Source organism: Miscanthus floridulus, chromosome 18 (genome assembly GCF_019320115.1).
Source record: "Miscanthus floridulus cultivar M001 chromosome 18, ASM1932011v1, whole genome shotgun sequence".
NCBI classification, from domain to species: Eukaryota; Viridiplantae; Streptophyta; class Magnoliopsida; order Poales; family Poaceae; genus Miscanthus; species Miscanthus floridulus.
In genome coordinates, this window is record NC_089597.1 from 126,785,572 (window position 1) to 126,797,893 (window position 12,322).

A 12,322-nucleotide genomic window follows, 5' to 3' on the forward strand; every position below is an offset into this window, starting at 1 on the left:
ATTCAAACACAGTGATTATATTCATATTATTGATGGAGTTAGTTACTATAGTTATCTATTTGCAAGGATATTGTTTATGTTTGTATGTATGACAGTAATTAATTGACAAAATGAAATTTATGGGGTGGTGGTGGACTATGTTGTGCCACTTTACCTGCCAACTAAGACCCTGATGTTGTTCAGTGTTCAGTGCTTGCCTGTTGCCTCTGAGCTAACCAAGCTAACTTTTATGTGGCTGTGACGGCCGAAACAAGATAGTGGGAGGATAAGGGGACTCTTTCGTTGGGCCAGCGCTGCATGCTAGTTCCTTCCTTTCCTTGGTGTTTTTTGTCCACAGCCCCTAGCGCCTGCTTCTTCCATCTGCCTCTTGCTGCGGCTGCGGCTGCTTCCTGTGCCGATCACACGATGGTGTCCATTGTCGCCGAGGCATGGGCGCTCGCCGGATGCGGCCCGGCGTCCAAGGCGGCGGCGGTGGTGCAGGAGTTGCCGGTGCAGCAGCATCCTTCTGCTGCAGTAGCAGGAGGGAAGACCAAGAAGAGAGCCGTGTCGTTCAGAGGCGTCAGCAGCGGCGGTGCCCAGGACCACCGGCGTGAGGCCGCCGTCGTCGTCGGCCGGCGGCGCGGCCTCGCGTCGTGCGCGCTCGCCGCCCTCGCTGCCTCGTTCTCCCCGCTCGCCGCTGACCGCGCCGCGCGAGCCCTTGTCCTCGAGGAGGACGACGACATCGAGCTCCTGGAGCGCATGAAGGAGGACAGGAAGAAGCGGCTGGAGAAGCAGGGCATCATCAGCTCCTCTGGCACCGAGACCGGTCAGTCTTAGTCAGTCAGCGCACACTCTGCTTCATCAGATCATGCAGTTGCTGTTTTTCTTTCTCTCCCTTTATTTACGATGAAACAAGAAGATCTCTGAAGCTTTGCTCCAGCAGTAACAATGCTGTAGTTTGATCTACAAAAACCACAGGACATTTGCAGGACCTCATCTACAAGCTGAGCAAAGTTGGGCAGGCCATTGACAAGGATGATCTCCCAGCCGCAAGCAGCGTGCTGGGACCAAGTTCAGATGCCCAGTGGGTGCAGAACATCAATGCAGCTTTCTCCAAGGTTCTTCCTCTCAAGCCCATTCTTACTTTACTAGCTCAGTTGCTTCTCTTCTACACCTACATTCTTTTCATCTGTTTTGACCTGTGTGTTTATAACAACAGTTCAGCTCAAGCCCAGAGGAGAGGAGCGTGGTTGACAGCTTCAACAGCTCACTGGCCACATTGTTTACATCAGGTAGTACATGTGCAGAAGGCCTACGGCTCTTTTCTGAACTTTTCATCTACCAGTGATCCATCCATGCTTTTGTGCCAGTATGAATGAATCTGACAGGTTTCATGGATCCTCTGGTTTCAGTGAACAAGCTCGACGCTGAATCCTCCAAGTCGGCGTTCGTGTCTTCTGCGACGGCGTTGGAGAAATGGATTGCGTTAGCCGGACTGGGTGGCCAGCTCAAAGGCTACTGATGTGAGGGAAGCACCGGCTGTTGTATGTATGGATCCGGCATTTGTGAATCTCCTAAAGAGGGTACCGTAACCGAGAACTGAATTCAGATAAGCGTCCTAGAACAACACAGCAGCATTCTGATCAATCAAGAAACTGGGATTATTTTTGAGACTGTGTTATTACCGTAATAGGAAATGAAGTTGTCTTGTATTTTGTTGTCCGGTGTTACTTTTGAAATTCCAACAAGCAGCTGATGGCGAGTTTTCTTATCCAAAACTTGGTGCCCAGATTCTTAACACTGGAGAGAGAGCGGTGCTGCTCGTTGTAGTACAGTAATAGTACACAGAAAGTATGGTCCAAAACAAAACGTAGCGACTGCCGGCAACAAGATTCAGAAACCAACTGTACATCCAAAAGTCCAGCACAACAAGGTCTCTCAAAATGCAAGCAGTGCCGCTTCATGTGCGGACAACAGCAACTAAGAGGTAAAGGGTTCTAAAAAAAACAAATATGAGTGAAAACTAAAAACATAACATGCAGGCACCAATTTCTGTGCCACTATGTTAAAGCCTCTTAAAGCAAGGCTAATAATACAGACGGTTTGTTGGCTGTAAGGTTTCTTGCAGCCTTCTCTCAACCCACTCATATAGTAGTTAGCTCTTTACAGTTAAGACATGGCCCACTTGTCTCTCTCATAGACTTTCTTTGTTCTTGTGCCCAAGCCGGCTGTAAGCTTACAGCCCGCTTCTTCCCTCTCTCCTCCACCTCAGCATTTAGTCGGCTTACAGCCTGCTATTATACTTGCTCTTAGGGCAGTCCCAATAGTGTATTGATGATGGTTTCTATCCTCATTAAATGACTTGTCACGTAGGTAAAATGCTGACATGGCAACGTAATTAAGGAAGAAAGAGAGCAAAAATCATAGAAATGGTTTCCTCATGAAGAAATCAGGTCTTCTCTTGATCCAATGTACCAAGAAACCATAAAATCGTCATTGGAGAGAAATCACCCGTTTCCAGGGGGCTCGTGCCACACTCGCATTGGAGAAAGAAGATTACATTGAGAGAGAAAGAGAAAATAATTATTACACAAAGATACCTTCACTGTGAAAGATAGTTTTTATAGATGATTTTTTGTGCTATGAAAACCGCATCAGTGCGTCCCAACGAGAAACTCCTAGCTATTTGATTACATGGAGGAGAGAGATCACCAGAGAGTCTGGTTGCTGGCGACGAGTTCGTCGCCCATTTCGCACGTGTCCCGGTGATTTTTTCTGTCTCTAGGTTGGTGGCCCACTCCTGTCTATGTTGTCGGACTGATAATTTTTTTATTTGTTTATTCCCACTCGCCTAGCGATTTGTTTCCCCTCATTGAGGACGCCATTATCTGCCTACTATACTAATCATTGCACATAATGTCATCCAAGCTAAAGAAATCATCCGTAGCAAGGCACAGGCATATTTACTCGTTCACAATAAAATGTAAAAAAAATGATCCATAAATCTGAATAAATGTTTATCGGATGAAACAGGAAATTCTCTTAAAAATATATAATTAACGTCTACTCATGATATCCTGAAAACTAAAAATATAATATTTTTTCTCCCATTGCAATACACAGCAACCTACTAGGCTATGTTTAGTTCCACCAAAATCCAAACTTTGGCACTATATAAAAAGAAGATTTTCCGTCACATCAAACTTGCGGTATATATATGGAGTACTAAATGTTGATGAAATCAAAAACTAATTGCACAGTTTGGTTGTACTTTGCGAGACGAACGTTTTGAGCCTAATTAGTCAACGATTGGACAATTATTACCAAATGCAAACGAAATGCTACATCGTACTACAGCGATCTACAGTGAATCAGGAGCCGCCAACTTCGGCGAACTAAACGCGGCCCTAGTTAACTATGAAGCCTATTTGTCGTGACAATCCAGCACACATTGCAAATCCCACAGGAATTTTCTTGCCGCCTGACGAAACTCCAATGGGCCGTGGATAAGGAATTGGTATCCCAAGATAATGTAGGTGTTGAGTCCTCAATCCCCAGAGCTGATATTTGATTTGATTCTCCCTCATCAAACACTTCTTCACCCATCTGCAACTTCCTCTAGAGGAAACATGATTCACAAAAAAGAAAAGTTAGAACAATATGAAGTAGAAAAAAATAAAAGGGGTGAAGTGCAGCTGTAACAATGACATGGATGATCACTCCGATGCTAAAATCTTATACTTGTTAGTTACCCTCTCCATCCCAAATTATAAGTCATTCTAACGTTCTTGGAGAGTCAAAGTATCTGAAATTTGACCAAATTTATATGATAAAATAATAACATTTATGATACCAACTAAGCATCATTAGATTATTCATTAATTATATTTTCATAGTACCTATTTGATGTTATAAATCTTTATAATTCTCCCTACAAGTTTAATCAAACTTGAGATGCTTTGAGTCTCCAAAAAAGTTAGAACGTCTTATAATTTGGAACGGAGTAAGTATGTCTACTCTAACAAAATTCTCATTTAACAATGAGATAGATGATCACAAATCCAAAAAGTCCTACACTTGTTAGTTATGTATGTGCTACTCTAGCAAAATTCTCATGCTCTTTAATTTTAAGGATTGGCTTCTTTTTATTTTACAAATTTTTGCAACTGCAGCTGCTAAATAAAGCTGAAATAAAACAGTAACAAAACTGATGGAAAATATTGCCCAAACAGCCAATAGAACTGTGGATATGCTTGAATCTTTCCCGTCACCACCATCATGAAAGTCAACACTTTCTAGAGTTACTTGACTGCACCAGTTGGTTCTTCCCCGTTAGTAAGGTGTCGGTGCAGAATGTGACAACTACTAAATATTTGTAGTTTTGTCGTACGTTGTGATCGGAGGTGGCCTAGCACTTAATGACACAGGATTTATACTGATTCAAGCAACGTGCCCTACGTCCAATTTGGGTCGGTCAGTGACTTTATTCCTGAGCTCAGGTGCTCGAAGTTTGCAGTGGGGTTACAAACAAGAAGAAGAAAGATAGGGTGTACAAGAGATCCGGTAGGCTCTGATCGGAAGGGCCGAGAGCGACAGGAGCTACGCAATGAGCTAAGTGTTCAAGCGTGTGCTTGAGGTCTGAACCCGACGATTCCAAGGTTGTGGATTAGTGAACTTGGTGGATCTAATGAATCTAAGAAAGGCTCTAGAAAAGCTCTTCAAAAAAACTTCTTCTTTTGGAGGGAGCGCATCCCCTTTTATAGATAAGGAAGATGGTTTTACAAGTGAGAGGGTGAGGGTACGTGTGTTACTGAGCCTTGTTGCCTATGCTGGTGGGTACAAGATAATGGTAGGCGTCCACAACACTGTTGATGCCACTGTAGAATGTCAGGTGCATGTGGGAGGTTGCGTTGCCTTCTTCAGGAATGGTAGACGTCTGTACCTGCAAATACTGTTCGATGTCTAGAGGCATGTGAGGAGTTTTACCACGTTCACCTGGTACGGTAAAACCCGACGCCCACAACACTATCGATGCCCAGAGGCACGTGGGGGGCCTTACCGTATGGGAGTTAACGGCGCCTACAATACTGTAGAGGAAAATGTCGGCGCCTACAATACTATTTGTGTCAGGGCGGTTGTAGAGTACTGTTCCTGCAGGCGTACAGGGTATGGTCCTTGGTATCATGGTTTGACTTGTGCGCCCTGGCTTGCTCTCTCCGTTCGTCCCTGGTACCTTCCGAGTGGGCATCCCCGGTCGGATGGCCCCGGTCGGCTCTGGTTGCGCCAGTCAGAGAAGAGCGGTGAGCAGGGTTTCTGCGAACCCCGGTCGGAGACACGGGGTCGGAGTCGGAAGTAGTGCTTGGGCCAGGCCTTCCGATCGGAGAGGCCGTCCGGAGACGGCTGGAGTCCGAAGCGAGCGCTCCAGTTGGAGAGGTGGGCCGAAGTGGTCGACGAGCGAGCGTTGTCCCTCTTCGGTCAGACCTTCCGATCGGTGACTGGACCGTCCTTCCGGACTGTTGTTTTTAGACTTCTGGGCCGGCCCATGAGTTACGTGCTGTCTGTTTGGGCCGAGCCTTAGCTTGGAAACCGGTCCCCTAGGGACCCCGGGTTTATAAACCCGGCACAAGAATTCCAACAAATTTGTCTAACTAGTTAAGACAAAAAAACTAGTAACTAGAGTACGTGGTAAGAAAGAAAGGTTGGAACTGTACACTTTTATAAGTTGTGTTTCAGTTTGAAGAAGTCTAATTTCACAAGCAGATTATATCCACCGCACCAGTATAATTTCAACGTGCTTCTAATGTTATGTCAATCTTCTACCAATTGACAATAAAACATAACAGAAACTACAGATAAAATCTAGTTTTGAAGGCATTGTCATATAAAGATAGAAAAGGCTGGAACTGTACACTTTTATAAGTTGTGTTTCAGTTTGAAGAAGTCTAATTTCACAAGCAAATTATATGCACTGCACTTGTATAATTTCAACGTGCTTCTAATATTATGCCAATTTTCTACCGATTGACAAAAAACTATAACAGAAACGTACTACAGATTAAATCTAATTTTGAAGGCATTGTCATATCAAAATTATACAATTTATTTACAATAACAGATGGAGGTCATACCATCTTCTTCTCTAGGAAGTAGCTCTCATGTGGGTAGCGCAGATGCGTGCGTGAGGAAAAGGTTGGCTTGGGAATTCGAACACAGAGGAGAAGTCCACTTTGAATGTTGGCGGAGAACTCATAATATCCTTGGATTTCCCACTTGTCAATTGTCATGCTCATCCTTGTACTCAAACTCGGTAACGAAGGCCTTGTTTAGATCACCTCCAAATTCTAAGTTTTTTCACTCTCTCTTCATCACATCAATTTTTAGACGCATGCATAGAGCATTATTGCATAGAGCATTATGACAGGACACCTGGGCGTGAGTCGTCGCTGCAGCTTCGGGTCACCCTTGGCGATTGGAAGTCTGTCCAACAAGTCTGGGATGCACAAGGATGGCCCCTTCTCCCAGAACCAGTCCTGGGTCAGGGGAAACCTGAGTCTCCATGTCGTGAGCATTGCCCTGTCGTCCATGCAGACGAAAACCATATGCTGAGGATCCACAAGGGACATGGAGCGTGAGTGCTCGGCCTCTCTCCGCCGGTCAGGTATGATAGTACATTCCTCGGGCAACGGGATGAAGTGGAACACCAGCAAGTCATCATCTGCACTGCCGTCGGCGAGCCTGTGGATGCCATTGCAGACCAAGATCCCTGTCCAGAGGTCAACCCAGCAAAGAGCGGTGGTTCCAGCTGCCAACACCATGTTTGCACGGAAGGAGGAGTAGGCGGCGGCGGCGGCCGTGTCTTTGCTGCTGAGCGGGGAGGGGGAGCACCACCTCCTTCTGGATCCACTGGTCTGCAAGTGGGCCGGAGCCAGTAGACCACCACATGAACAGAGTTGCCTTGTTTGAGAAGCCGCCGAGGTCGTCGTCTTTACGGCGGCGGAGGTAGAGCTCGACGAGGACGTAGAGCCCATGTCTGCTCTGGTGTCGTAGGATGCCGATGCCGATGCCGAACCCGGATCCAATGCTGCCGTGGGACTTGGTGGTAAAGCAGCTGGGAGGCAGCGGCGGGATGATGGCAATCGAGTTCGCACAGGTGTCGATCACCAGGTAGCACCCTGTGGAAGACAAACCGGAAAGGTAGTTGCCGAAGTGGAGCGCGAGATAGCCGTCGTGACAGCTCGAGATGAAGCCGGTCATCGGATAACCCCGCAGGTGATGGCCGGGCGGCCAGGAGATGGCAAGCGTCAAAGGGGCCACGCCTGGGGGTGCGGGGAGCTCAGCAGGGAGACGTAGGTCGATGCCGTCCAGCACCTCGGGGTAGTTGGCGGAGAGGCTGAACGTCACCGGCTCCTTGTGCATCCTGCTGCCGCCGCCGGAGCCGGAGGCTTTGCGCTCGCGCAGGATCGCGAACGCCGGCTCCTCGACCTCCGCCCGGTACCGCCTCGTCTCTGCGTCGAGGGCGCTATGTTCTTGGGCGTCCCTCTGCCTTGGGCTGCTGCACGGCGGGAGGGCCTTGAGCACGGAGGCTACCCTCAGATCCAGAGGCTGGGCTCCCATCTCTTGGATCATCTCTTTTAGTTCGTCGGTGACTCGCACGTAGCGGTCTACCAGCACTTCCATGGCGGCTGCTGCTGCGAAGGATCGATCGATGGATCGAGATGGCGGGCGACGACTCAACTGGCTCTACCTAGTAGATAGATTAGATTGATTTGCATGCAATCGTATAAATAGCGTTGTTATTTGGGATCGGTTTCGAGACGTACGATTTTGTATGAGATCGATCAGATAACCCCACTCATCCGATTCATGGAAACTACCGATTTTGTATCTCTCTTCTTTTCAAGGTTTGATCTGATTCTGATCCGATCCGTCGTAGCCCCTCCAGTCAGCCTGTCACCGAATCAGAATCAGTCCCGCTGTCCCGCCAGCCCTTACGACTCTCGATCCCCACCTCTTCAACCATTCTGCCAATTCAGATAGCGGGAAGCAGCATATACAATAGTACAACTCATGGTCTAAATCTTGAATTCAGAATTCAGTTAGTATTGATAAAATTAGTTTTACAAGCCAAGCAGGGAAATTAGCCAAATTAATGCTGATGCGAACAACGCCGCTCCTAATGTTTCTTACAGAAGCACGGCAATGTACACGGCACGACAACGGCACCATCAGAGAGCATGCTGGAAGACCCAACCCATTATGCGTTCTGATGGGCTAGACAACCCACCAAACCCAAAGTCTCAAACTATCACAATATAAGAGGCGAAAACTAGAAAAGGAACAGCTAGATCAAAAGATCCTCAAGTTCTTCATCAATGCAGATGTGACTGCCCATGAGCGTATGTACAAATGGCCCGTGTGCTGTGCGTGACCGCTCAACCTGCAGAGGAAGAAAACCATGTAAATATCCTAACTACATTTGCTTGTTGAACAAATGCTTTTACTCTAGGGTCAACACGTGAAGATCGGAGAATGCAGTATATGCTGTATTCATGGGGTGGTTATGAGAAAAAAGGAAGGAGGATGAATCACCTGTATGGTCTCCCCCTGTCGAATCGGAGAAATTTGTTTCAGGAGTGAGAAATGGTGTTATTTCTGGGGGGAAAAACCAAAACAAGACAAATAACTTACACAGCAGAGGGGGAAGACAAAAACAAGTAGGCACTCAAAATTCGGAAGAAAGAATTAACAAATCTCACTGGAAGGTACCTGCACTTTGGTTGAAATCATCTGCCAAGTCTGAGAAGATGAAGTTTTGGGGCATTTGGTTCAAGAAGCTAAATGATGATGATTCCATATCCAAGATCGAATCATTCAGTGGTTGCCCATTCAACTCTGAGCTACTAAAAGATCCACCACCAGATGCATCACCTATTGACTGGCATGATTCCAGGAAAGTATTCCCACAGAAAGCAAAATCAGCATTACTCGAATAGCAAGACTCAGTCTTTATTGCTGCACTTGTCTCATTGTCTACACCATACAGCACAGCAGTTGCATTCTGGTCTGACTGTAGACTAGCTGAAGCATCTATTCCATTATGAAGACCATGCAAGTCTTTACTAGCATTAAGCAATTGATTGCCAGATGGTGTGCCATTTATTATACCACTTGAACTTCCATTGTGCATTATACCATCTGGCATTGCAGATCCAGGAGCAGTCTCTGGCAAAAAGCATGGATTTTGCTTCACTGAAACAAGTAAAAAATGTGGCCATGTTAAAATGACAGACAAGGAAGCTAGCAAAAGGTCAACTTATCAGCAAGTGAAAGAAGAGTGGAAACTTGAAAGTGGCAATAAGATCTCATGAACAAAAACAAAACTTCAAACGAATGAATGACAGACTTGTAGAGCTCATACAATGGTTAAATCACTTTGCAAAGTAACATGTATGCCTGAGATTCCATCATATTGTTACAGGACTTCACTCGGCAAATCAGAAAACTCAGTTAAATAATGATGAACAATCCCTGATAAGAAGGTTGGAAACAAAGGTCTTACATAGGTTGGAGTTAGAGCCATTAGGAAGACACATAGAAGGGATCTCTGAAGAAAAATCTTTATTCATAACCGCGAACTGATCCTGAAGAAGCCTGTTGAAGACCATTATTTGATTCTTAAGGCTTAGCCTCATATAGTATGCCTCGAAAAACAAAGGATTTTGTTGCTCAAGTTGTCGCCAAACTGATAAGAGAAAAAAGCACCAATTAGCTAGCAGCCATAAGAGATTTCTTTAAGAAAAAAAAATAACCACAAAATGCAAGGCTGGAGGTGAGCATTATTGGAAATTCTGAGAGTATCAGCGAAGCAAATTGAACTTCATAAACTAATTTTCACTACCATAGGGGGGGGGGGGGGGGGGGGGGGGGGGGGGTGTTAGAAATGGAACTTGGTGCCCAGCTATCCAGTTTGTCATTAAGGTAGGATAATGGGTCTAACAATTTTTTACACATGATAGTTGCTAATACTGAGCCTGACATAAGTTTGTGCAAGGATGGATGTTTTTCATTATCCTAGTATATAAGAATATTAGAAGGCACCTATCGAGATTTCTAGAATACATGTTTGCCACTGAATCAGTACATTTGGGGGAGCATATGACAACAATTAATACAAGGGTGAAGAGAATTGTTTACTCAAAACATTGTACAGAGACTAAAAGGCTCAGCTATTGTTGTAAAGCATTATTATATCTGTATTGCATCATAGTACAGAATCACAGTTGTAACATTAGACTAACAGTAGAGCCAGATATGCATGAAGTAGCTTTGGACCAACTTCTTGCAAGCAAGAGAAATTAGTCATCTCACTGTACGAGAGGAGAACAGTGAGCTTTACCAAGTTCAGTAATGCAAGGCTCTATCTTTGAGTGGTGAGAGAGGGCATCAACCACTTCTTTCTGGTCCATGTACATCTGAAGGCAGCGCTCTATAAGATTCTGGACCTGTGTAACAGGAATCATCATCTGATCAATCCATCAAAATAAATACGTATACACAAACTCTTTTAAGCGCTATTCGGGCTTCCGGAAAACAGATACTCCGTACTAAGCAAAAAAAGTTCACAGAATACAGGATTCACCGAAACCGGTTGCCTGTGAGCACCGCAAGTGGGCAACAAACTCAACACATGATGAATACACCAGACCAGAGTACCCTAGACTCTTAGATGTGTAGACCCTTGGAGTTCCTCCCAAACCCTAGATTACCAATTTCGACATGCCTGCCTGTTCCTTGAGAGGAGCACACACGACACGAGTCGGTACCGTACCAACAGTCAGCAAAGCCCGGGAGCAAAGCAAAATCGCAAGAAACAGCAACAATTAAATCCCCGTGAAGGGAAACGAGCTGGTAGCTAGGTAAGTGACGAACCCACACAGACTAGGAATGAATGCAACAGAGGCGATGAACTACTGACGAGGCGTATACCGTTGAGACAGACGGGAATTCGGGACTGACCTTATGGAGCACTTCCTCGCTCGCCATGCCGGACGCCAGCCTTCCTCTTCCTCCTCCTCTTGCTGGCCTAGCGGCGGGGTGCCACCTCCCGCTCCTTCGCAGGTAAAGCTCCTCCCTCCTATCTCATGCAGCAGCAGCAAAAGAGACGGGACGAGCGAGACAAATTAGCCCCCACGGAAGCCGAGAAATTCGACGGAATTCTAGCGGACGGGTCGTGCCGTACCTGCCCTGCTTCGACGCCGACGCCGCCGCGGACGGGAATCCCAGCCTGCCTGCTCCGCGAGGAGAGGAGGGGAGGAGGAGAGCGGCAGGCGGGCGGACAGCAGCTCGGTCTGTGTGAGTGTGAGTTCTGTGCGATCAGTCAACCAATCCACTTCCACTAGGAAGGGAAGGGAGGAAGGCTGCGAGCGAGCGAGGTGGGTTGGGGGGAAAAAGGAAGAAAGGAAAAGGAGGAGGGGGTGCGTGCTGCGGTGGTGGAGCCGTGGAGGAGAGCGAGAGCCGGCCGAGAGCCCCTGTTCCTGTTCTGGAATCCGGGGCACCAGAGCCACTGCCCCCCACCCTCTATTGGCTCAGAGAATATTTGATACTGCACCCAGCACCACCACTCTTCTCTTTTCTGCTCTGAATTTCTTTTCTTTCCTGGCTTGTTTATCTTTTCATTCAGGCCAGGCCACTAGTACTGATTAGTGATTACTGAATCTTTTTGCAGAGTTATTATTTCACTGCTTGTTTATCACTTTATTGTAACCAGCTCAACTCAGAGCCTCAGACCAGACTACCAGAGACCAAACTTTGGGCTTGATTTAACAAACAGTGTGTTTAGTGTTCCTACATGATTGGATGGATCAGGGATGCAATGTCTTTTCATTCAGGCCAGTGGTACTACTGAAACTGAATCTTTTTGCACAGAATTATTTAGTGGTGGTTTATCACTTTATCAGCTCAGCTGAGAGTCTCAGACCAAAGACCGAACTTTGGGTTTACTAACTAACAGTGACAGTGTGTGTTAGTGTTTTCATTTTTAAAAGAGTTAGTGTCACTGCATGATTGGATGGATGCAACTGATGGTAGGTGGAGGGAGCATAAAATATACAAAGACGCACCATCACCATCAGCACCATATATTTATCCTGCATGCTTAACCGGAACTTTTGCATAATAAATTCGACGGCGCCAGACCAGACTGTCCTTGCGTCCTGCCAGATCTGAAATCGGCAGTGCTGCCGTATCCCACTCCAACAAATCTGCGTGCACGATCCGTCCTGTTTCCATTTTTCTTTCTTCCAGTCACTCTGTGCGGTCTTTGTACTGTGCCTGTACTACCCAA

General features: G+C 46.3%; 3 protein-coding genes across 5 annotated transcripts; 1 reads left to right on the plus strand and 2 right to left on the minus strand.

The window, feature by feature from the left end:
• Window positions 1-167: 167 nt before the first annotated feature.
• On the plus strand, window positions 168-1,757 carry LOC136522015 (thylakoid lumenal 16.5 kDa protein, chloroplastic-like). The gene is made up of 4 exons (XM_066515799.1): window positions 168-805; window positions 958-1,097; window positions 1,199-1,271; window positions 1,392-1,757. The coding sequence occupies exons 1-4, from the start codon at window positions 298-300 to the stop codon at window positions 1,499-1,501; spliced, it is 831 nt and encodes a 276-aa protein (XP_066371896.1). The 5' UTR covers window positions 168-297; the 3' UTR covers window positions 1,502-1,757.
• Window positions 1,758-6,399: 4,642 nt separating this feature from the next.
• On the minus strand, window positions 6,400-7,928 carry LOC136520551 (uncharacterized). Of its 2 annotated transcripts, none has more exons than XM_066514106.1 (2): window positions 7,800-7,928; window positions 6,400-7,723 (listed from the first exon to the last, which is right to left on the minus strand). In XM_066514106.1, the coding sequence occupies exon 2, from the start codon at window positions 7,654-7,656 to the stop codon at window positions 6,754-6,756; it is 903 nt and encodes a 300-aa protein (XP_066370203.1). In that variant the 5' UTR covers window positions 7,657-7,723; window positions 7,800-7,928; the 3' UTR covers window positions 6,400-6,753. The 2 variants fall into 2 exon arrangements, with proteins under 2 accessions (XP_066370203.1, XP_066370204.1); XM_066514107.1 differs by having other exon boundaries at window positions 6,400-7,719; window positions 7,800-7,910.
• Window positions 7,929-8,052: 124 nt separating this feature from the next.
• Window positions 8,053-11,528, minus strand: LOC136520552 (uncharacterized). 2 transcript variants are annotated; one of them, XM_066514109.1, is made up of 7 exons: window positions 11,219-11,528; window positions 10,996-11,113; window positions 10,376-10,481; window positions 9,539-9,721; window positions 8,746-9,228; window positions 8,569-8,583; window positions 8,053-8,416 (listed from the first exon to the last, which is right to left on the minus strand). In XM_066514109.1, the coding sequence occupies exons 2-7, from the start codon at window positions 11,020-11,022 to the stop codon at window positions 8,412-8,414; spliced, it is 819 nt and encodes a 272-aa protein (XP_066370206.1). In that variant the 5' UTR covers window positions 11,023-11,113; window positions 11,219-11,528; the 3' UTR covers window positions 8,053-8,411. The 2 variants fall into 2 exon arrangements, with proteins under 2 accessions (XP_066370206.1, XP_066370205.1); XM_066514108.1 differs by having other exon boundaries at window positions 8,569-8,631; window positions 11,219-11,524.
• Between the last annotated feature and the right edge of the window lie 794 nt (window positions 11,529-12,322).

What these genes read in the sequence shown, in the direction of transcription:
- LOC136522015 (XM_066515799.1), top strand. Translation starts at nt 298, where the DNA reads ATGCTAGTTCCTTCCTTTCCTTGGTGTTTTTTGTCCACAGCCCCTAGC. An exon ending in TCAATGCAGCTTTCTCCAAG is followed by an intron (nt 1,098 to 1,198) that starts GTTCTTCCTCTC and finishes TTATAACAACAG; the next exon opens with TTCAGCTCAAGCCCAGAGGA. An exon ending in GGCCACATTGTTTACATCAG is followed by an intron (nt 1,272 to 1,391) that starts GTAGTACATGTG and finishes CTCTGGTTTCAG; the next exon opens with TGAACAAGCTCGACGCTGAA.
- LOC136520551 (XM_066514106.1), bottom strand. Translation starts at nt 7,656, where the DNA reads ATGGAAGTGCTGGTAGACCGCTACGTGCGAGTCACCGACGAACTAAAA.
- LOC136520552 (XM_066514108.1), bottom strand. Translation starts at nt 11,022, where the DNA reads ATGGCGAGCGAGGAAGTGCTCCATAAG. An exon ending in GCCTTGCATTACTGAACTTG is followed by an intron (nt 9,722 to 10,375) that starts GTAAAGCTCACT and finishes TTCTCTTATCAG; the next exon opens with TTTGGCGACAACTTGAGCAA. An exon ending in TGGCTCTAACTCCAACCTAT is followed by an intron (nt 9,229 to 9,538) that starts GTAAGACCTTTG and finishes TACTTGTTTCAG; the next exon opens with TGAAGCAAAATCCATGCTTT.